The following is a 14596-nucleotide window of genomic DNA, read 5'->3' as shown; positions in this document are numbered from 1 at the left end:
GATTCTATATCCTCCGTACCCATACCCATCGGGTATAGGATATCCAATGGGTATACCCATACCCATTAAAGGACCGGATATATTCTATACGTGTAATTTTTCTTCTTTCTATCGAGCTATTATCATTCAATAAAAACATATTAAAATTAACATCCTATTAAAAAATATATATATAATTAAAAAAATAGATTAAACATCTATATAGGCATACTAATATCAACAAAAAATAGTAAGTTGATTTTAGAAAAAGAAAATTTTCTTTAATATATGTATATATATTATTTAATCGGGTATTCGGGTCGGGTATCGGGTATTGATAGTCCCTCCATACCCTCCTCCATTCGGGTCGGATGTCGGATCCTCCATCGGGTTCGGGTAGAATTGCCATCCCTAAGAGGAAAGCAGTACAAAGTTAGGTTTTTAATTAAAACTTTAATTAATTATTTCAATTAATTTCTAATTTACATAAGATATATAGATTTATTTTAAAATTATAAAAAAAATATTTATTTATTTATTATTATTATTTAATATAGTTTAAAATAAATTTACGATGATTTGTTAATTTTATAGGTTTAACTTTCCTTCTCTTTCCTTTATTCCCAAATAAGGTAACACAAGTTTCTTTAATTAACCTTCACTCCCTTCCAAACAAGAAAAATTAAATATTTTATTTTTCCTCCCTTTCTTCTCCTCCCTTCCCCTTCCGTTAATAAGCTTTTCCCCACCTCATCTAAACATAGGATTAGGGCATTCATATTCATAGGAGCTCTCCAAGAACTCCTTCGATACCATATTAATTTCATATTAAAAATAAAAAATCTCACATATCCTCCTATTGTAAATAAACATCTCACCAACCTTTTTACGGATCCCACGTTTTCTCACAAATTATTATTTTTTTATGTTTATTTTTTTATTTTAAAAAAAAAAACTAAACTTAAAAAAAAATCAAGTAAAAAAGGCAAGAGCTCCCATTGTGATGGTCTTATAGTCTACTTTGGGTCCTTTACTCCACCAGCCTAATCCTCCTCCCAAACCTGTTGTCAGATCTCTTGGTCCACACACACACAATATGGATTAAGGAATAGACTGTTTGTTATTACGATTGAATTATAGTCATGATCCAATCATAATTAGTTACAATCTCTCAAGATCTTTCTTTGGATTCATCATCCCTCCTAGATAATATTTTGAGTTGGGCTGGATGGCTGGAGGCTGTCCCCACTTGGCATCGGTAGTCTGGCCCTTGCCCACCGGCGGTCTTCGCCATCCAATCCCTGATCCACTTTGTGTACTGGAGGATCTCCCTAGCTTTGCCTCTCGCCTGCATAGCTTTCTGATGGCATGGTCGACTCGCTTCTTTACAGCGGTGGCGTTCCTCGCCGTCGGCGTTCTCTTCGCGCCGGATGTTTTCGGCTCGGGCCCGGAAGCCCCCGCTGCTGCTGTCACCGCCGCTAAGACATGCCATCTTTTCCACCGCCTGGGCCATGGGGCACCTCCCTGTGGGTCACTTTTATCGGCGGCATCATGATGTCCAAGTAATAGATCAGTCACCTACTCCCGATTGTTAAAACATTGCCCCTTTTCGATCACGATCCAGTGATACCGGAAACAGCACAAAAGTTAATTTTGGCTATGCTTTGTTGTGATGAATGTGCGAATTGAATCGGTTTGTCGCAGGTATTTGCCGAGGCACCAGTTCGGAAATCTTCAGAGCAAGATGTTCCCCGCCTACTTCACGATGGTTTGTGTGTGCGCGGCAATTTCGGTGGCTGCGTTTGCATATCTCCATCCATGGTTTCTGTGTACGTTTGCTTAAATCAATTCTGCAACGTGCCTTATATGAAGAATTCTTAATTCATATCAGTCAGCATGAGTGAAACTTATCTTTATCCGCTGATCTGCATGAGAAACGCATTCAAGAGGGAAATGACCACGACAACAACAATGGAACCTTTGCGAGCTACCTCAATGGCTATGTTTTTTTATGCTTAGCGCCATTTCTCTTCTTCCATCTCACTTTAGTTCTTCCTTTTTTCTTCTCATCCCTGATTTTTTTCCCTCTTCCTAGATAATTCCAACTATGTGTGTCTGCTTGGCAATGGCACCGGTACTAGATGGTTTTGGCGGCAATTTATCAAATCACGCACATAGAGATCTTAATTGACCAAAAGGCGTATGTTATTTTGTTATCATCAAAGGATGCACTTTTTCAAATGCACTTTCCTTTTTATCCTTCTGACAAATCAAACTTTTCTTTTGTCGTTTTTCTTTTCTCCCTCTTCTCTTTCCTATCTCCTCTTTCATCAACGACATTTAAGATTTAGTTAATTTTTTTATAACATTTTAATACATTTAGAGAATCTAAAATAAACTATGAATAGTAAATTTGAACTCCTTGTAATCTCAGAAATCCACAGGAATTGAAATAAGTGCAATCAGAGCTCTCTAGGTCCATCAATGGGTTTCGGTCAAAACCCACTAATGGACCTAGAGAGCTCCGATTGCACCCATTTCAGTTTCTATGGATTCCTGGTATTGCAAGGAGTTCAAATATGCTATCCATTGTTTATTTTGACTTTTAGAAGGTGTTAAAATATAAGAAAAAATAATAAACAAAAAAATTTCATATCAGACCCACGTTGGGCCTGATATGGAATCCTACTAGGCCCAACGTGGGCCTGATATGATTCATATCAGGCCTAACGTGGAGCCTTTTTGCTAATTCTTTCTTCTTATATTTTAATATATTCTAAAAGTCAAAATAAATAATGGATAGCATATTTGAACTCCTTGCAACATCAGGAATCCACAAAAACTGAAATGGGTGTAATCGAAGCTCTCTAGGTCCATCAGTGGGTTTTGATCGAAATCCACTGATGGACCTAGAGACCTCGGATTATACTCATTTCAGTTCCTGTGGATTCCTGATGTTGCAAGGAGTTCAAATATGTTATCCATTGTTTATTTTAACTTTTAGAAAATGTTAAAATATAAGAAGAAAGAGTCAGCAAAAAGGCTCCACGTTAGGCCTGATATGAATCATATCAGGCCCACGTTGAGCCTGATATGATTCCATATCGGGCCTAATGTGGGTCTCACTCTATTAGGAATGCTCAACTGTTTTAGGAACTCTTCATTTCATAATGGATGTGTTTATGATTGCTCTAAGTAGAAAAATATATAAGGGCATCAATGCATATCCTCCTACATAAATGTTTCAGCTAGTGATGAAATCAAGTGGAAAAAGACAGTAGCAAAACGTTGAGAGTTCTCTGACAAATTGGAGAATGTATAATGCTTCATTACCTGTAAGAAATACAAATGCAGACACTTAGAACAAATAGTCATAGTATAGCTATTGAAAAAAGAGAAGATACGTATAATTCCAATAAACAGAATTGACACAATACCAGATAGGCCTAATTCTTCTACTAGCATGTAACTGCAAATAAGTCATGACTCACTTATTTTTTCTTTCTTTGTAAAAGAAAATTAATCCAGAAAATGAGATCACTTACGAGAAATAAGGGAAAAGGACAAAGAGACACCACTCTAAATTCTGAAGGCTGAAAGAAAAGTGTGTCAATTATTTAAATGGGAAAAAGATACCAAGCAAAAGGCAAAGGAATTGCAAAAATCCTTACTTTTCAATATTCAATCCAGTATATTTGAAGAGGCATTCAGCAGTTAAGGCTTTTCCAATGTCCATAATTTTTCAAACCCCCAACAAATACATACATCATGAACTGAGATTTAAGTCAAAATAAAATGCTACATTAGAAATGAAGAGTTCCTAAAACAATTGAGCATTCCTAATAGAGTGAGATCCACATTGGGCCTGATATGGAATCATATCAGGCCCAACATGGGCCTGATATGATATATATCAGGCCTAACGTGGAGCCTTTTTGTTGATTCTTTCTTCTTATATTATAACACCTTTTAAAAGTCAAAATAAATAATGGATAGCATATTTGAACTCCTTGCAACATTAGGAATCCACAGGAATTGAAATGGGTGTAATCTGAGGTTTCTAGGTCCATCAGTGGGTTTGGGTCAAAACCCACTAATGGACCTAGAGAGCTCCGATTACACCCATTTCAGTTTCTGTGGATTCCTGTTGTTGCAAGGAGTTCAAATATGCTATCCATTATTTATTTTGACTTTTACAAGGTGTTAAATATTAAAAAAAAATCAACAAAAAAACTCTACGTTAGGCCTTATATGAATCATATCAGGCCCAACGTGGGCCTGATATGAAATTTTTTTATCGATTCTTTTTTTTATATTTTAACGCCTTCTGAAAGTTAAAATAAATAATGAATAGCATATTTGAACTTCTTGTAACACTAGGAATCCACAGAAACTGAAATGGGTGCAATCGGAGCTCTCTAGGTCCATTAGTGGATTTTGACCCATTTCAGTTCCTATGGATTCCTGATATTGCAAGGAGTTCAAATATGCTATCAATTGTTTATTTTGACTTTTAGAAGATGTTAAAATATAAGAAGAAAGAATCAACAAAAAAACCTCCACATTAGGCCTGATATGAATCATATCAGGGCTGTGTTAGACCTGATATGATTTTTTTGTAGTGCATTCTTATGTTTAGCTTGCAGTAATTATACATGTGAAAGAATGTACTACTAATCCAAACATAAAACTCATAATGAATTACAGAGACAAAATACAATATTTATGAAGAATTACAAAGACAAGAAGAATTGGACTTGTAAATTAAATACCTCTTATTTTCTTACAATAATACAAGCTGAAGTCCTAAGTAACACACCATAAGCTAGAAAGCATGCATGAGATAACATCTTGTTACTATCTCCATTTCTCATGAATTGAGGCAGCTATAACCTTGCTTTGGCATCTACCTTGTGGCGTGATATTTGGCCGCACTTTCTTCTGACTTCAATAGCTCTTCACGGCACATAACCTCAGTCATTGCTCTCTTCTCTTTGGCTGCTTTGTGAACCATAGTAATTTTATTTTTCATTTTCTCAGCATATTCTGCTTCTTGTTCTCTAATTTTTGTTGTCCAAACAGTGTTAGAGCAATCATAGACACATACATTATGAAATGAAGAGTTCCTAAAACAGTTGAGCATTCCTAATAGAGTGAGACCCACATTAGGCCTGATATAGAATCATATCAGGCCCAACATGGGCCTGATATAATTCATATCAGGCCTAACGTGAAGTCTTTTTGTTGATTTTTTTTTATATTTTAACACATTTTAAAAGTCAAAATAAGCAATGGATAGTATATTTGAACTCTTTGCAACATCAGGAATCCATAAGAACTGAAATGGGTATCTATTTCAGGAATCCTTGAACTTATAGCTCGGATTCGAACCGTGAGTGCTTGGGAATCTGCTGAATACTTTTGTCGCTCCACCATTATTTGTTGTCACGCCCCGAGAGTAAGGTTGTCCGACGAAAATCGGACAGCACCTCCCTTGTAGCAGTGACAAATAGAACCGGTATACAACACCACAGATAATACATACACAAATATATATCACAACCACGCAGATAATATACAGCCCACACGGCTGGATAATCAAACACAGCGGAAAACAAGAATAACAAAGATAAACTAACAAAATCTCACCGCGGGTCGGCCCGGCTTGACTCCTCGACAAAACAACCAAATACAGAATAGCAAGTCCACAACCCAATTATTACAATGCTAAATTCAAAGGTTCAACTCACAATAACATGAAAACCAAAATCATAAAACCGTCCTCGGAAGTGATGTGGGACCGGCAGTCGGAATCCTCCTCCAAGAGTACTAGCATCGCTATCAGCTGCCTGGTGAAATTACCAATGCGGGTGGTGAGTATAAAAACTCAGCGGGTAATAGAGTAGACTGTGCATGAGTATCATAAACAGCTAAGAGTACAACAGGATACAGTCTCGGGAAAGATAAATAGCAGATACTACTGAGTAAACAAAGTACATAACCATACCTGAAACCATATCCTAGGCTAGTAAGGGAAGGTAGATATAGCAAAGTCCTGCTACAGTACTGCTCATAACTACATGGTATCATGTGAGGTATATACAGGTCAACAGTAAGTAAGCCAGTGTCTAAACACCTAACACAGGTATAAATCTCAACCTAAGTAAGCATAACAGCATAAATAAACAACAGCAGCATAATCTAGCAACAGCAGCATAGATAAGCAACAACAGCATAAGTAAACAACCAGCAGATATAATAACAACAGCGTATGTACGGATGGTCACCCCGCCCACCTCTCTGCACCACGACCCCTGTATGGTCGAGAGGCCGGATCGATGACAAACTGTACCACCCAAAGGCCGCCACTACTCTCGAGTGACCGGATGGACAGGTGCATAGTAGCTGAATAGCTACGTCTGCGACGGGGGTCCCTGCTGCCGCAACTCCAGCCGCCACTACCCATGAGTGACCGAGTGTGGCACGACAGGACAAGCGGCACGCTCCAGCTACCACTACCCATGAGTGGCCGAGCGTGCGGCCCAGGCCAACGACCGTCTCAACCACAAGGGAGCCAAAGTCGTCGGCTATGCATGCAATGACATGATGCGAATAATGCAACGGTCATCATATATATAAAACAGGAAATCAGGTATGCTACATGAATCCGCATGCTCAATACTAAGCATAAATAAACAGTAATCAAAGCAGGTAAACATGGTATCAAGTGTCCATATATCCAATACCTACTATCTAATGTCTGGTATCTGGTATCCAATACCTAGTATTATAGTATCTGCTAAATATCATGAATAGCAACGAGAGACTGTATAGATACAGAAACGAGTAGCTCAAAGATAGAGTGGAAGTATCAAACGCAGGAAGAATAAGAGTGGAGTTAAGATAGATACAGCAACTATCTGAACATAAAGCTCATGCACTAGGATCAAAATACTAAAGAGATAAAGCAAGAAATACCCGCCTCTAAATGTAGGCTGAATCCGACGTCCACCTCGTCACGACACCTTCCTCGATCAGAGTCCTGTGTCAACGTATCAATTAACTAAGTACATTTGAAACCAAACAACTAAACCACTGGGTAAGACAGGTGAATTTAATCTAAATTCCATTCATTAGCCCAACGAAACCATTCCAATCTACTACTAACCAATCCAAAATCCTAACCGTATGCCTTCAGATCATAAACTTAGAATTTCCCCCAAATCATGCATTTGTCCCCAATACACCAATGTACAAAATATCTGTTCAATTAAACTAGATATCGGAGGACCTAAAACCTTACCTTACACCCCACTGATCACTCACTGCCGGAAGGTAAGGTCCTCGGCTCAAGTCTTCCAATGATGCCCACTGCCAAGATTCACGAACAGAGCTCCTACAGAGCCTTCAAACTATTGCAATCACACTATCAATGCACAATTCGGTTGGAATACAATCTCAGATCCACAAACCTACTATCTTAATACTGTAAATACCTTACCCATGAGTCTCGGATGATGAACAGCTGCTGGTGATTGTGATCGATCCCCTTCCCAGTAAGCCACTGCCACAACAAAACCTCAATCCATACAATCCTCCCAACCTGGTATCAAATCACAGGTCTTCATCACTAAAGAAACCCTAATCTAAACCATCCTTACCTCAATTTACCTCCGTGACAGCTTCCCCCACCAGCGGCGAGGCGAAATCCGACGAAATCAGCTTGGCGTTAGGGCTAGGGAACGTCGTGACCACGGTTGGGAACGCACCCTCAGCTAAGATCGAGCTCAGGGTTCCGGCGATTCGACCTCAGCGTCTCCGATCTTCAGCTCGGCTCCTCCTGCCCGACGGTCCTCGCACGAGGCAGCAAATCCGAAGAGAGGAAGGGGTAGAGGGTCGGGGTAGAGGACTGAAGGCTTCGGCGAGGCTTCGCTGAACTCTGCGTCGCCGTGAGCTCGGGTGTGGAGGCGCCGTCGCGAGGTGGGGTTGGCGGAGATCGCGCGAAAGGAGACACGAAGAAAAGAGGAACGGCGTTTTTAGGGCTTGCACTGTAGTTTCTAAATATAAATGTAGGGTTTAAGTTCTTCCAAACTCTTAATTAGCCCTCCTCTAATGATGATTTCCAATACCATCTTAAGTCCAATAATTTATCCCCTTAAATACAGTCATACGTCCTCCAAATAAATCCAGAAAATATCTAAATATTCCCAATAATCATTATAGGCTATTTTATTTTGCCGTATCTCACATTTGTGGTCTCTATTTCTTTTATCAATAGCATGATGGCCTACCCTACAGTTCACAAAAAATGATGAAAATATATCTGCACCTTAACGTGGCTTTTATACTGATCAAATAGAAACATTTCAACTGATATATATTCACTGTCTCATTAAGATCCATTGTGCGCTAAAGGTATATTCATTTGTTCAATGATAGATAGTTCTAATCAAATCCAATAACTTGCTACAATCAGTTAATTTGAATGGTGCAAATCATATGTAGAAATCCTGCACATTAAAGCTCATTTCGCCCAATGTAATTGCCCAGATGATGAAGAAGAGGCACAACATTGAGAGGGATCTGAACATTAGCGATGAAGTTGGAGCGTCAAAGAACACAGAAGCAGCAAAAATCAATGCACGGCTCAAATCTATGAACAAGAAGTTTGGGATGATTCATGGCTTGTCATCACTAGCCAACATCATGGCCTTTGGTAGTCTAGCCATCCACTCATTGTACTTGGCTGGCAAGCTCCACTTCTGAACCAAAGAAGAACACTAAAGGTTTCTGTCAATGTCTCCACTGCGCATCTGTATTGTGCTCATGTTTCTTGTAACAATTCCTTGTGTTGATCCTATACTAATAGCTTACATGACTGTTGCATCGGTGTTCAGATAACTCATCTGGTTATGCTGGTCGCGCAAAAATATTACCGTAGGGCTGTGAACAAGCCAAGCAGCCTCAAGTCATCCCAAGCTCGGTTCCAATAAACTTCAGCTTAACATTTACCAAGCCAAGTGTAAGCTCTAGTTTTTGGTTTCTAATAATCTTGAAATAAAAATTAGCTCCTTGTTAGATTTAATTGTTTTACCAAGCCAAGTGTAAGCCCTAGTTTTTTTCTTCAAATGAGACGTGTAATTATGGGATATTGAGATTTTAAACCGTCTATTATAAATTTTTCTTGATTTATTATGATGATCAATAAAAAAAAAAATTATATGACTAGGTCGATCATTCGGACTCAACATTACTTATCCTGATTAATTATTTGTGATTGGCCTGTATTTTTCCAAGACTTCTCGGCTCTTGACTAAAACATACATTTAGTCATACATATGGGAAATGACATGAAGTAGGAATATTTATGTGAGGTAGGATGGTCCCCGTATGGCAAAGTGGGTCATGTTTGCGACACGGTTTATATCCAAATTGAGCATATGGGTCGATTGTGTAGATGGAGGGTCGGTGGTTTTGAATGTGAGTATTTTTTGAATTTAATTTGACGGTCGATAGAACAGATTATCTTGTGGATTAATGATTTGAAGAATTAAAATTTATATTATTAAAAAAATAAAAATTATTGACCTATTGTCTGCATTTTGACAAACCCAACCCACACGGCTCCATTCCAAATCAAAATTGGACATCGCTCACACTAAATCCGCCCCACAACTTCAATAATCCGTTTGAGTTTCAAAACTTGATTTTTTTTTTAATAAAAGATTGACTATGATACGAAAATCCTGATTCTATTTATTCTATTCTCCCAGTGGAGTGATAATTTTTTTTGCCGTAATATTTTGACATTATAGCTATGGAAATTATCATAGGGCAAAAATCTATCGCTCTATTAGATCTGGTTGAAAACAATTTCTATATAAATTAACACGCGTTAGAGAATTAAAGATGTCCCCAAGAAACCCCTTCAGTGTTAAAGTCATTATGATTATACTCATCCCAAACATATCTTACCGTCCATCTTTAAATTATGGAAAGGAAAATAAATCATAAAATTAGTTTAAACCAACCGCCAAATGGTAAGAAAATAATTGGAGTTTTTTTTTTCTAAAGAGCGTCCATTAAAAATTATTGAATTACATATCATTGAATCTGCGGATTACAGCTTATATGCAGATCATTTCCAATTTTAGCAGGACCACGTCGGTTGAATTTGCCAAAATACAGCGGGTTACATAGGCCAAATCTACGGCGCCTGAGGAAAGTTATTCCGCCGTGTAACACAACAAACCAACAATACCAGAAAGTCATTTCAAGAAATTTTAACCTAAATAATAAATCCCATAAGATCCAGTCCTCTCGCATTCCTCTCTTCGCTTAGTCTAGCACAAGAAGATGCCGCCACCAACAAGAGCTTCAGCTTCGAACACACAGTGGATCTCATTCTTTTCCACGAGCACGCTTGATAGCCAGCAGGTTCCTCCCATATCTTTATGTCCTCTCTCGAGCTTAATTTGAACAAATGCTACTTCGCCCTTCTGGCTTCTCTGCAAGAATGCCAAACTATCTTGGACAAACGCATCGTGCCTCCTATTTTTGATGCAAGAATGCTCAAGGATGTCGCCCATTGCCTCTTATATCTTGAACAAAAGCAACGACCCCTATTTTCTTCACAAGAACACCCAACTTTGTCGCCTATTGCCTCTGTTCATCCGCCTCTAGCATCCCACCTGTGGCCACATCACCATTGTCGCACCATACAAATTGCTCAGTTATCCATTCTAAATTTCAAAAAACAGATACAAATTTTAAGTCTTTCCATTCTGTTCTCAGGTTCTAAATTTTAGTAGCTAATACAAACTATGTCTTTCCATCTTGTTCTAAAACTCCAATTTATAAAACGTAATACGCAAAACCGTAGTACAAAGTATAATACATTACTATGTACAATCTATCATGTGATTCAGTTCAATGTATTAACATATTACAATTGTAAACTTCATATACGATGAAAGTTCTAAGTTTGCTCTAGAAGTATAAAACAAAACGAAAGAGATAATTTGATGGTATAAAACAGAAAACCAAACGCGAAACTAGAAAATCCGCTTAGCATCAGCAGCTTCATTTAGAAATGAAACTCGAGTGATTTTGGGATTACAGAAATCATAAGGTCCTTAGATATTATGCAAAAAAAAAAAAAGAAACAGCTTCGAGTATGAAAGGGCTACCTCGAGGAAACGGGGCTGAGAGAGCGAGCGAACCCGTTAATGGCGCCGTAGCTTCTGGAACTAAACCACAGGCAGCCCAGGAGACCCTGCCGGTACGGAAGGAAGGTCCGACGTCGCATCTCCTCTGCCTGCGCTCGATTCGCCGTGTAGAGCCGCTCGTGCGCTGACGGCCCAGCCTTCCGCCGTCTTCCCAGCCCATTGACCGGTCTCTGTCGCCGAGGCGGTTGAGTCGCCGCCTGTTCTTGATTTGACGAGGACTCCGCCGGGTGTGGCGTTATCTCAGGTTCTGAAGGCGGTGTGGATTTTGGCCTGTCTTTGGAGACGGAAAAGGAGATACTACGCCAGAATTTCTCCTTTCCGTGGTCGCTCCTTTCGCTCTTGCTCCGGTGGAGGAGATCTTTCAGAAAAATCCACCGCTTCGAGCTACGCCCCGTGGAGGACGAAGAGGACGTCGAGGATGACGAGGAGGAGCGGGAAGACGCCGAGACGGGCGGAGCCGGAGCTTCTCTTGACTCGATCTGCTTAGAATCTGGTGTCTTCTCCCGGCCTTCACCACTCTCGCCCCTCACCGCATCATCCGACCGCCAGCGAAACGGTAGATTTCGCATCGGGGACAGCGATCTAGTCCTCCGATGCACGGACCTACTCCGCAGCATCACATCGCGCCTGTGGACGTCCATCTGCGCAACCTCACAGCTGTCATGGTCGTCCTCGCCCTCCTCTACGCCGAGATCCGGAAGCGGAGAGAGCCTCTGATGGCGCTGGAGGTGGGAAGACAGTTTCATAGGCCGAATCTGACCGTTGAGGAAGAGTTCGTCGGCAGAAGCCGCGGTGGAATGCGAGGGGAAGCGGGCGGAGAACTCAAAATCAAAGGAGAAATCAACGGAGACGGGATCAGAAGGGGTGTTCGAGGCAGAGAAGGGCGAGGAAGACGCGGAGAGGATGTAGTGCATTGGGCTGGATGGGGCGCTGAAGAAGAAGCCAGCGGCTGAGGACGATGAACCGCCGCGGCCGGGGCTGGAAGGCGCGCTGGCGAAGGGGGTGGAGCAGGCGCTCTCGAACTCTTCGCCATTGCTAGGGCTACGGTGTTCCATTGTGGCAGCAGGTAGAGCAGCAGGACGGCGTGGGCGTCGGCTTCTTGTCCGACACGCAATCATGGATGGGGAGGAGAGAGCACCGGGCCTTTTATGTCATCCAACGACTCCTTTTTCAGAACAGTATTTTGCCGTGAATGCCCTTGCATCACTAACATAAATTATTAAGGGAAGAAACTATAAAAAATTACATTTTCAATATATATTTAACATTTTTAATAATTGTTTTTTTACAACAATATGTATAGCATCGGTGATGAAGTTTAATATAAACTTTTGAAATTTTAAAAGGGCATAATATTTGTACGCTTACTCAAAATTAGATTACATCGATGTACATGTACATGTGTATAAATTTTAAAAATCAATATTTATTATAAATAAAATCATAATAGTCAAATATTGATCTAAATTTTACCGTTTAAATTCTTTTTGAAGTCTTTTTGTTATTTTTATTAATTTTTATTTTTATTTATATTTTTATATTTTTTTATCATCCTGATTTTTTTTTAAGATCTTATTTATATGCTTTTCTTTTATAAAATATTTATATTCTTTCTTTCTGTTTGAATTAAGATATGTTTTTATTATTTTTTATTTATTTTTTAATATTTAGGATAATTTTGATATTTTTAATATTTATAAAAAAAATTTATCCTGATCCATATTTTATTTTGAGTTCATATCCTTCAATTATGAATTTTACTTTTGAGATAAAATATATATTTTCTTTCTTTGAATTAAGATAGATTAGTTATAATTTATTTAGATCTTCGATTTTGTATATAAAAGTCATATTTAAATATTAAAAAAATATCTTTTATTCATAAATTTATTATTGTGGTGAAAGAATGACTTATTCTCTTCATTTTCATATAATCCTCTTAGTTTCTTCTCCGTCTTCCTTCGTCCGATTATTATCATAAAGATATTATCTAAAATTTTTTTGTCAATTTATATATATACTTGTCACATGTGTTTATTAGTGGTGATGACAGTATCCCTGGGATTATGGTATCACAATAGGACATTCAGATTATCATCTAGATATTTATGATTTGATCTCTAACTATAGTACATTTGTAAAAAAATTTCTTCTAAATGGAGGGTGCAACTAAAGAATTCTGGGTTGCCCACCGAGCGCGCTTCTCAATTTATCCTAATGGTCTATGAAAAAATTCTATAGGTCAGCCCAGTCATCTTTTGTCATGATGGACTTTATTTTTTGAAGATATGTGTCCCCTAGGGGACAATGCAGCGATTGAAGCATGGGATATTGTCACATGAGATTTTGGGGTCAAAACTCGGTGCATCTAATAATATCTTCCCCCATACCTTGGTCACTTACACTAATGGCTAGTAGTCATCCATGATATACCTTCTTCATGTTGACCAGGAGATGGGTTGGTGGAAGCTCCTCTGCCACATGAGTGGTGATGGCGCCCTATGAATTAGTATAGTTGAATCTCAACTTCATTAAATTGACGGATGAATTTCTTTTAATTAGCTGTTGACCTAAAAATACTAGGCTGATGGATCATCCACCGAAGCGCTTCCCTATAGAAAACTTTCATAGCACTAGACAGGTCACTCCTAGGATTAGTCGGCATAAGCTGAACACCCAATACTGACTTAAAAAATACTTATTTTTTATAAACAGTTAAAAGAATCCCTTATCAAATATTTTAATTCTTAGAATACTCATTGATCTAATGTTTTTATAGCTGTTACTAGTAACTGCTACAATATTATTTCTTACTTTTTGAAAGTTATTGTAGCAGCTGTTATAACTATTTTTAAATAATTTTAATTATTTAAATAATTTTGACTAAGTTGGTAAAAAATATTTTAATATAATAGTATTTAAAATTTAGGATTTAAGCACAACTTATAGAAGTTACTCGGTAGCTATCACGTGTAGAAGTTATTTAGTAGCTGCTACAACATATACAAGCTACTTGATAACTATTACAACGTGAAATTTTGAATATCAATATTTAGAGTTCAAGATTCTAAGATGTAGGATTTGTTACAATATCCATTTGGTAGTCACTACAACATGTGAAAACTATTAAATAACTATTATAATATGAAAAATCAACTATTTCATTAAAATTTTAAATATAAAACATAAACTCTGAAAATTATTATATCAAAATATTTTTTACCAACTTAATTAAAATTATTTAATTTATCAAAATTATTTTAAATTAATTAAAATCTCTTTAAAATAATTATAACATACTATTGTGAAGGATAAAAAAAATTAAATATCTTCATAATGATATGATATTGTTCACTTTATAACTAAGTCCTCATGATTTTACTGTTGGG

The 14596-nt window shown here is 38.1% G+C and overlaps 1 protein-coding gene and 1 pseudogene across 1 annotated transcript; one reads left to right on the top strand and one right to left on the bottom strand.

Annotated features, from left to right (window-relative positions):
- The first annotated feature begins 1196 nt into the window (after positions 1–1196).
- Positions 1197–8745, top strand: LOC122036195 (annotated as a pseudogene).
- Positions 8746–10120: 1375 nt separating this feature from the next.
- LOC122054313 (uncharacterized protein DDB_G0271670-like) lies at positions 10121–12323 on the bottom strand. Its single transcript, XM_042616061.1, has 2 exons — positions 11169–12323; positions 10121–10670 (listed from the first exon to the last, which is right to left on the bottom strand). The coding sequence occupies exons 1-2, from the start codon at positions 12260–12262 to the stop codon at positions 10649–10651; spliced, it is 1116 nt and encodes a 371-aa protein (XP_042471995.1). The 5' UTR covers positions 12263–12323; the 3' UTR covers positions 10121–10648.
- Between the last annotated feature and the right edge of the window lie 2273 nt (positions 12324–14596).

Source organism: Zingiber officinale, chromosome 1B (genome assembly GCF_018446385.1).
Source record: "Zingiber officinale cultivar Zhangliang chromosome 1B, Zo_v1.1, whole genome shotgun sequence".
NCBI classification, from domain to species: domain Eukaryota; kingdom Viridiplantae; phylum Streptophyta; class Magnoliopsida; order Zingiberales; family Zingiberaceae; genus Zingiber; species Zingiber officinale.
The sequence above is the reverse complement of the archived record's forward strand: the minus strand, read 5'-3'. Positions and strand labels throughout refer to the sequence as shown.

Bases quoted from the DNA above. Each gene is read 5' to 3' on its own strand.
- LOC122054313 (XM_042616061.1), bottom strand. From the start codon at position 12,262: ATGGAACACCGTAGCCCTAGCAATGGCGAAGAGTTCGAGAGCGCCTGC. The intron at 10,671-11,168 runs GTAGCCCTTTCA...ATGTGGCCACAG, and splicing joins CTCAGCCCCGTTTCCTCGAG to GTGGGATGCTAGAGGCGGAT.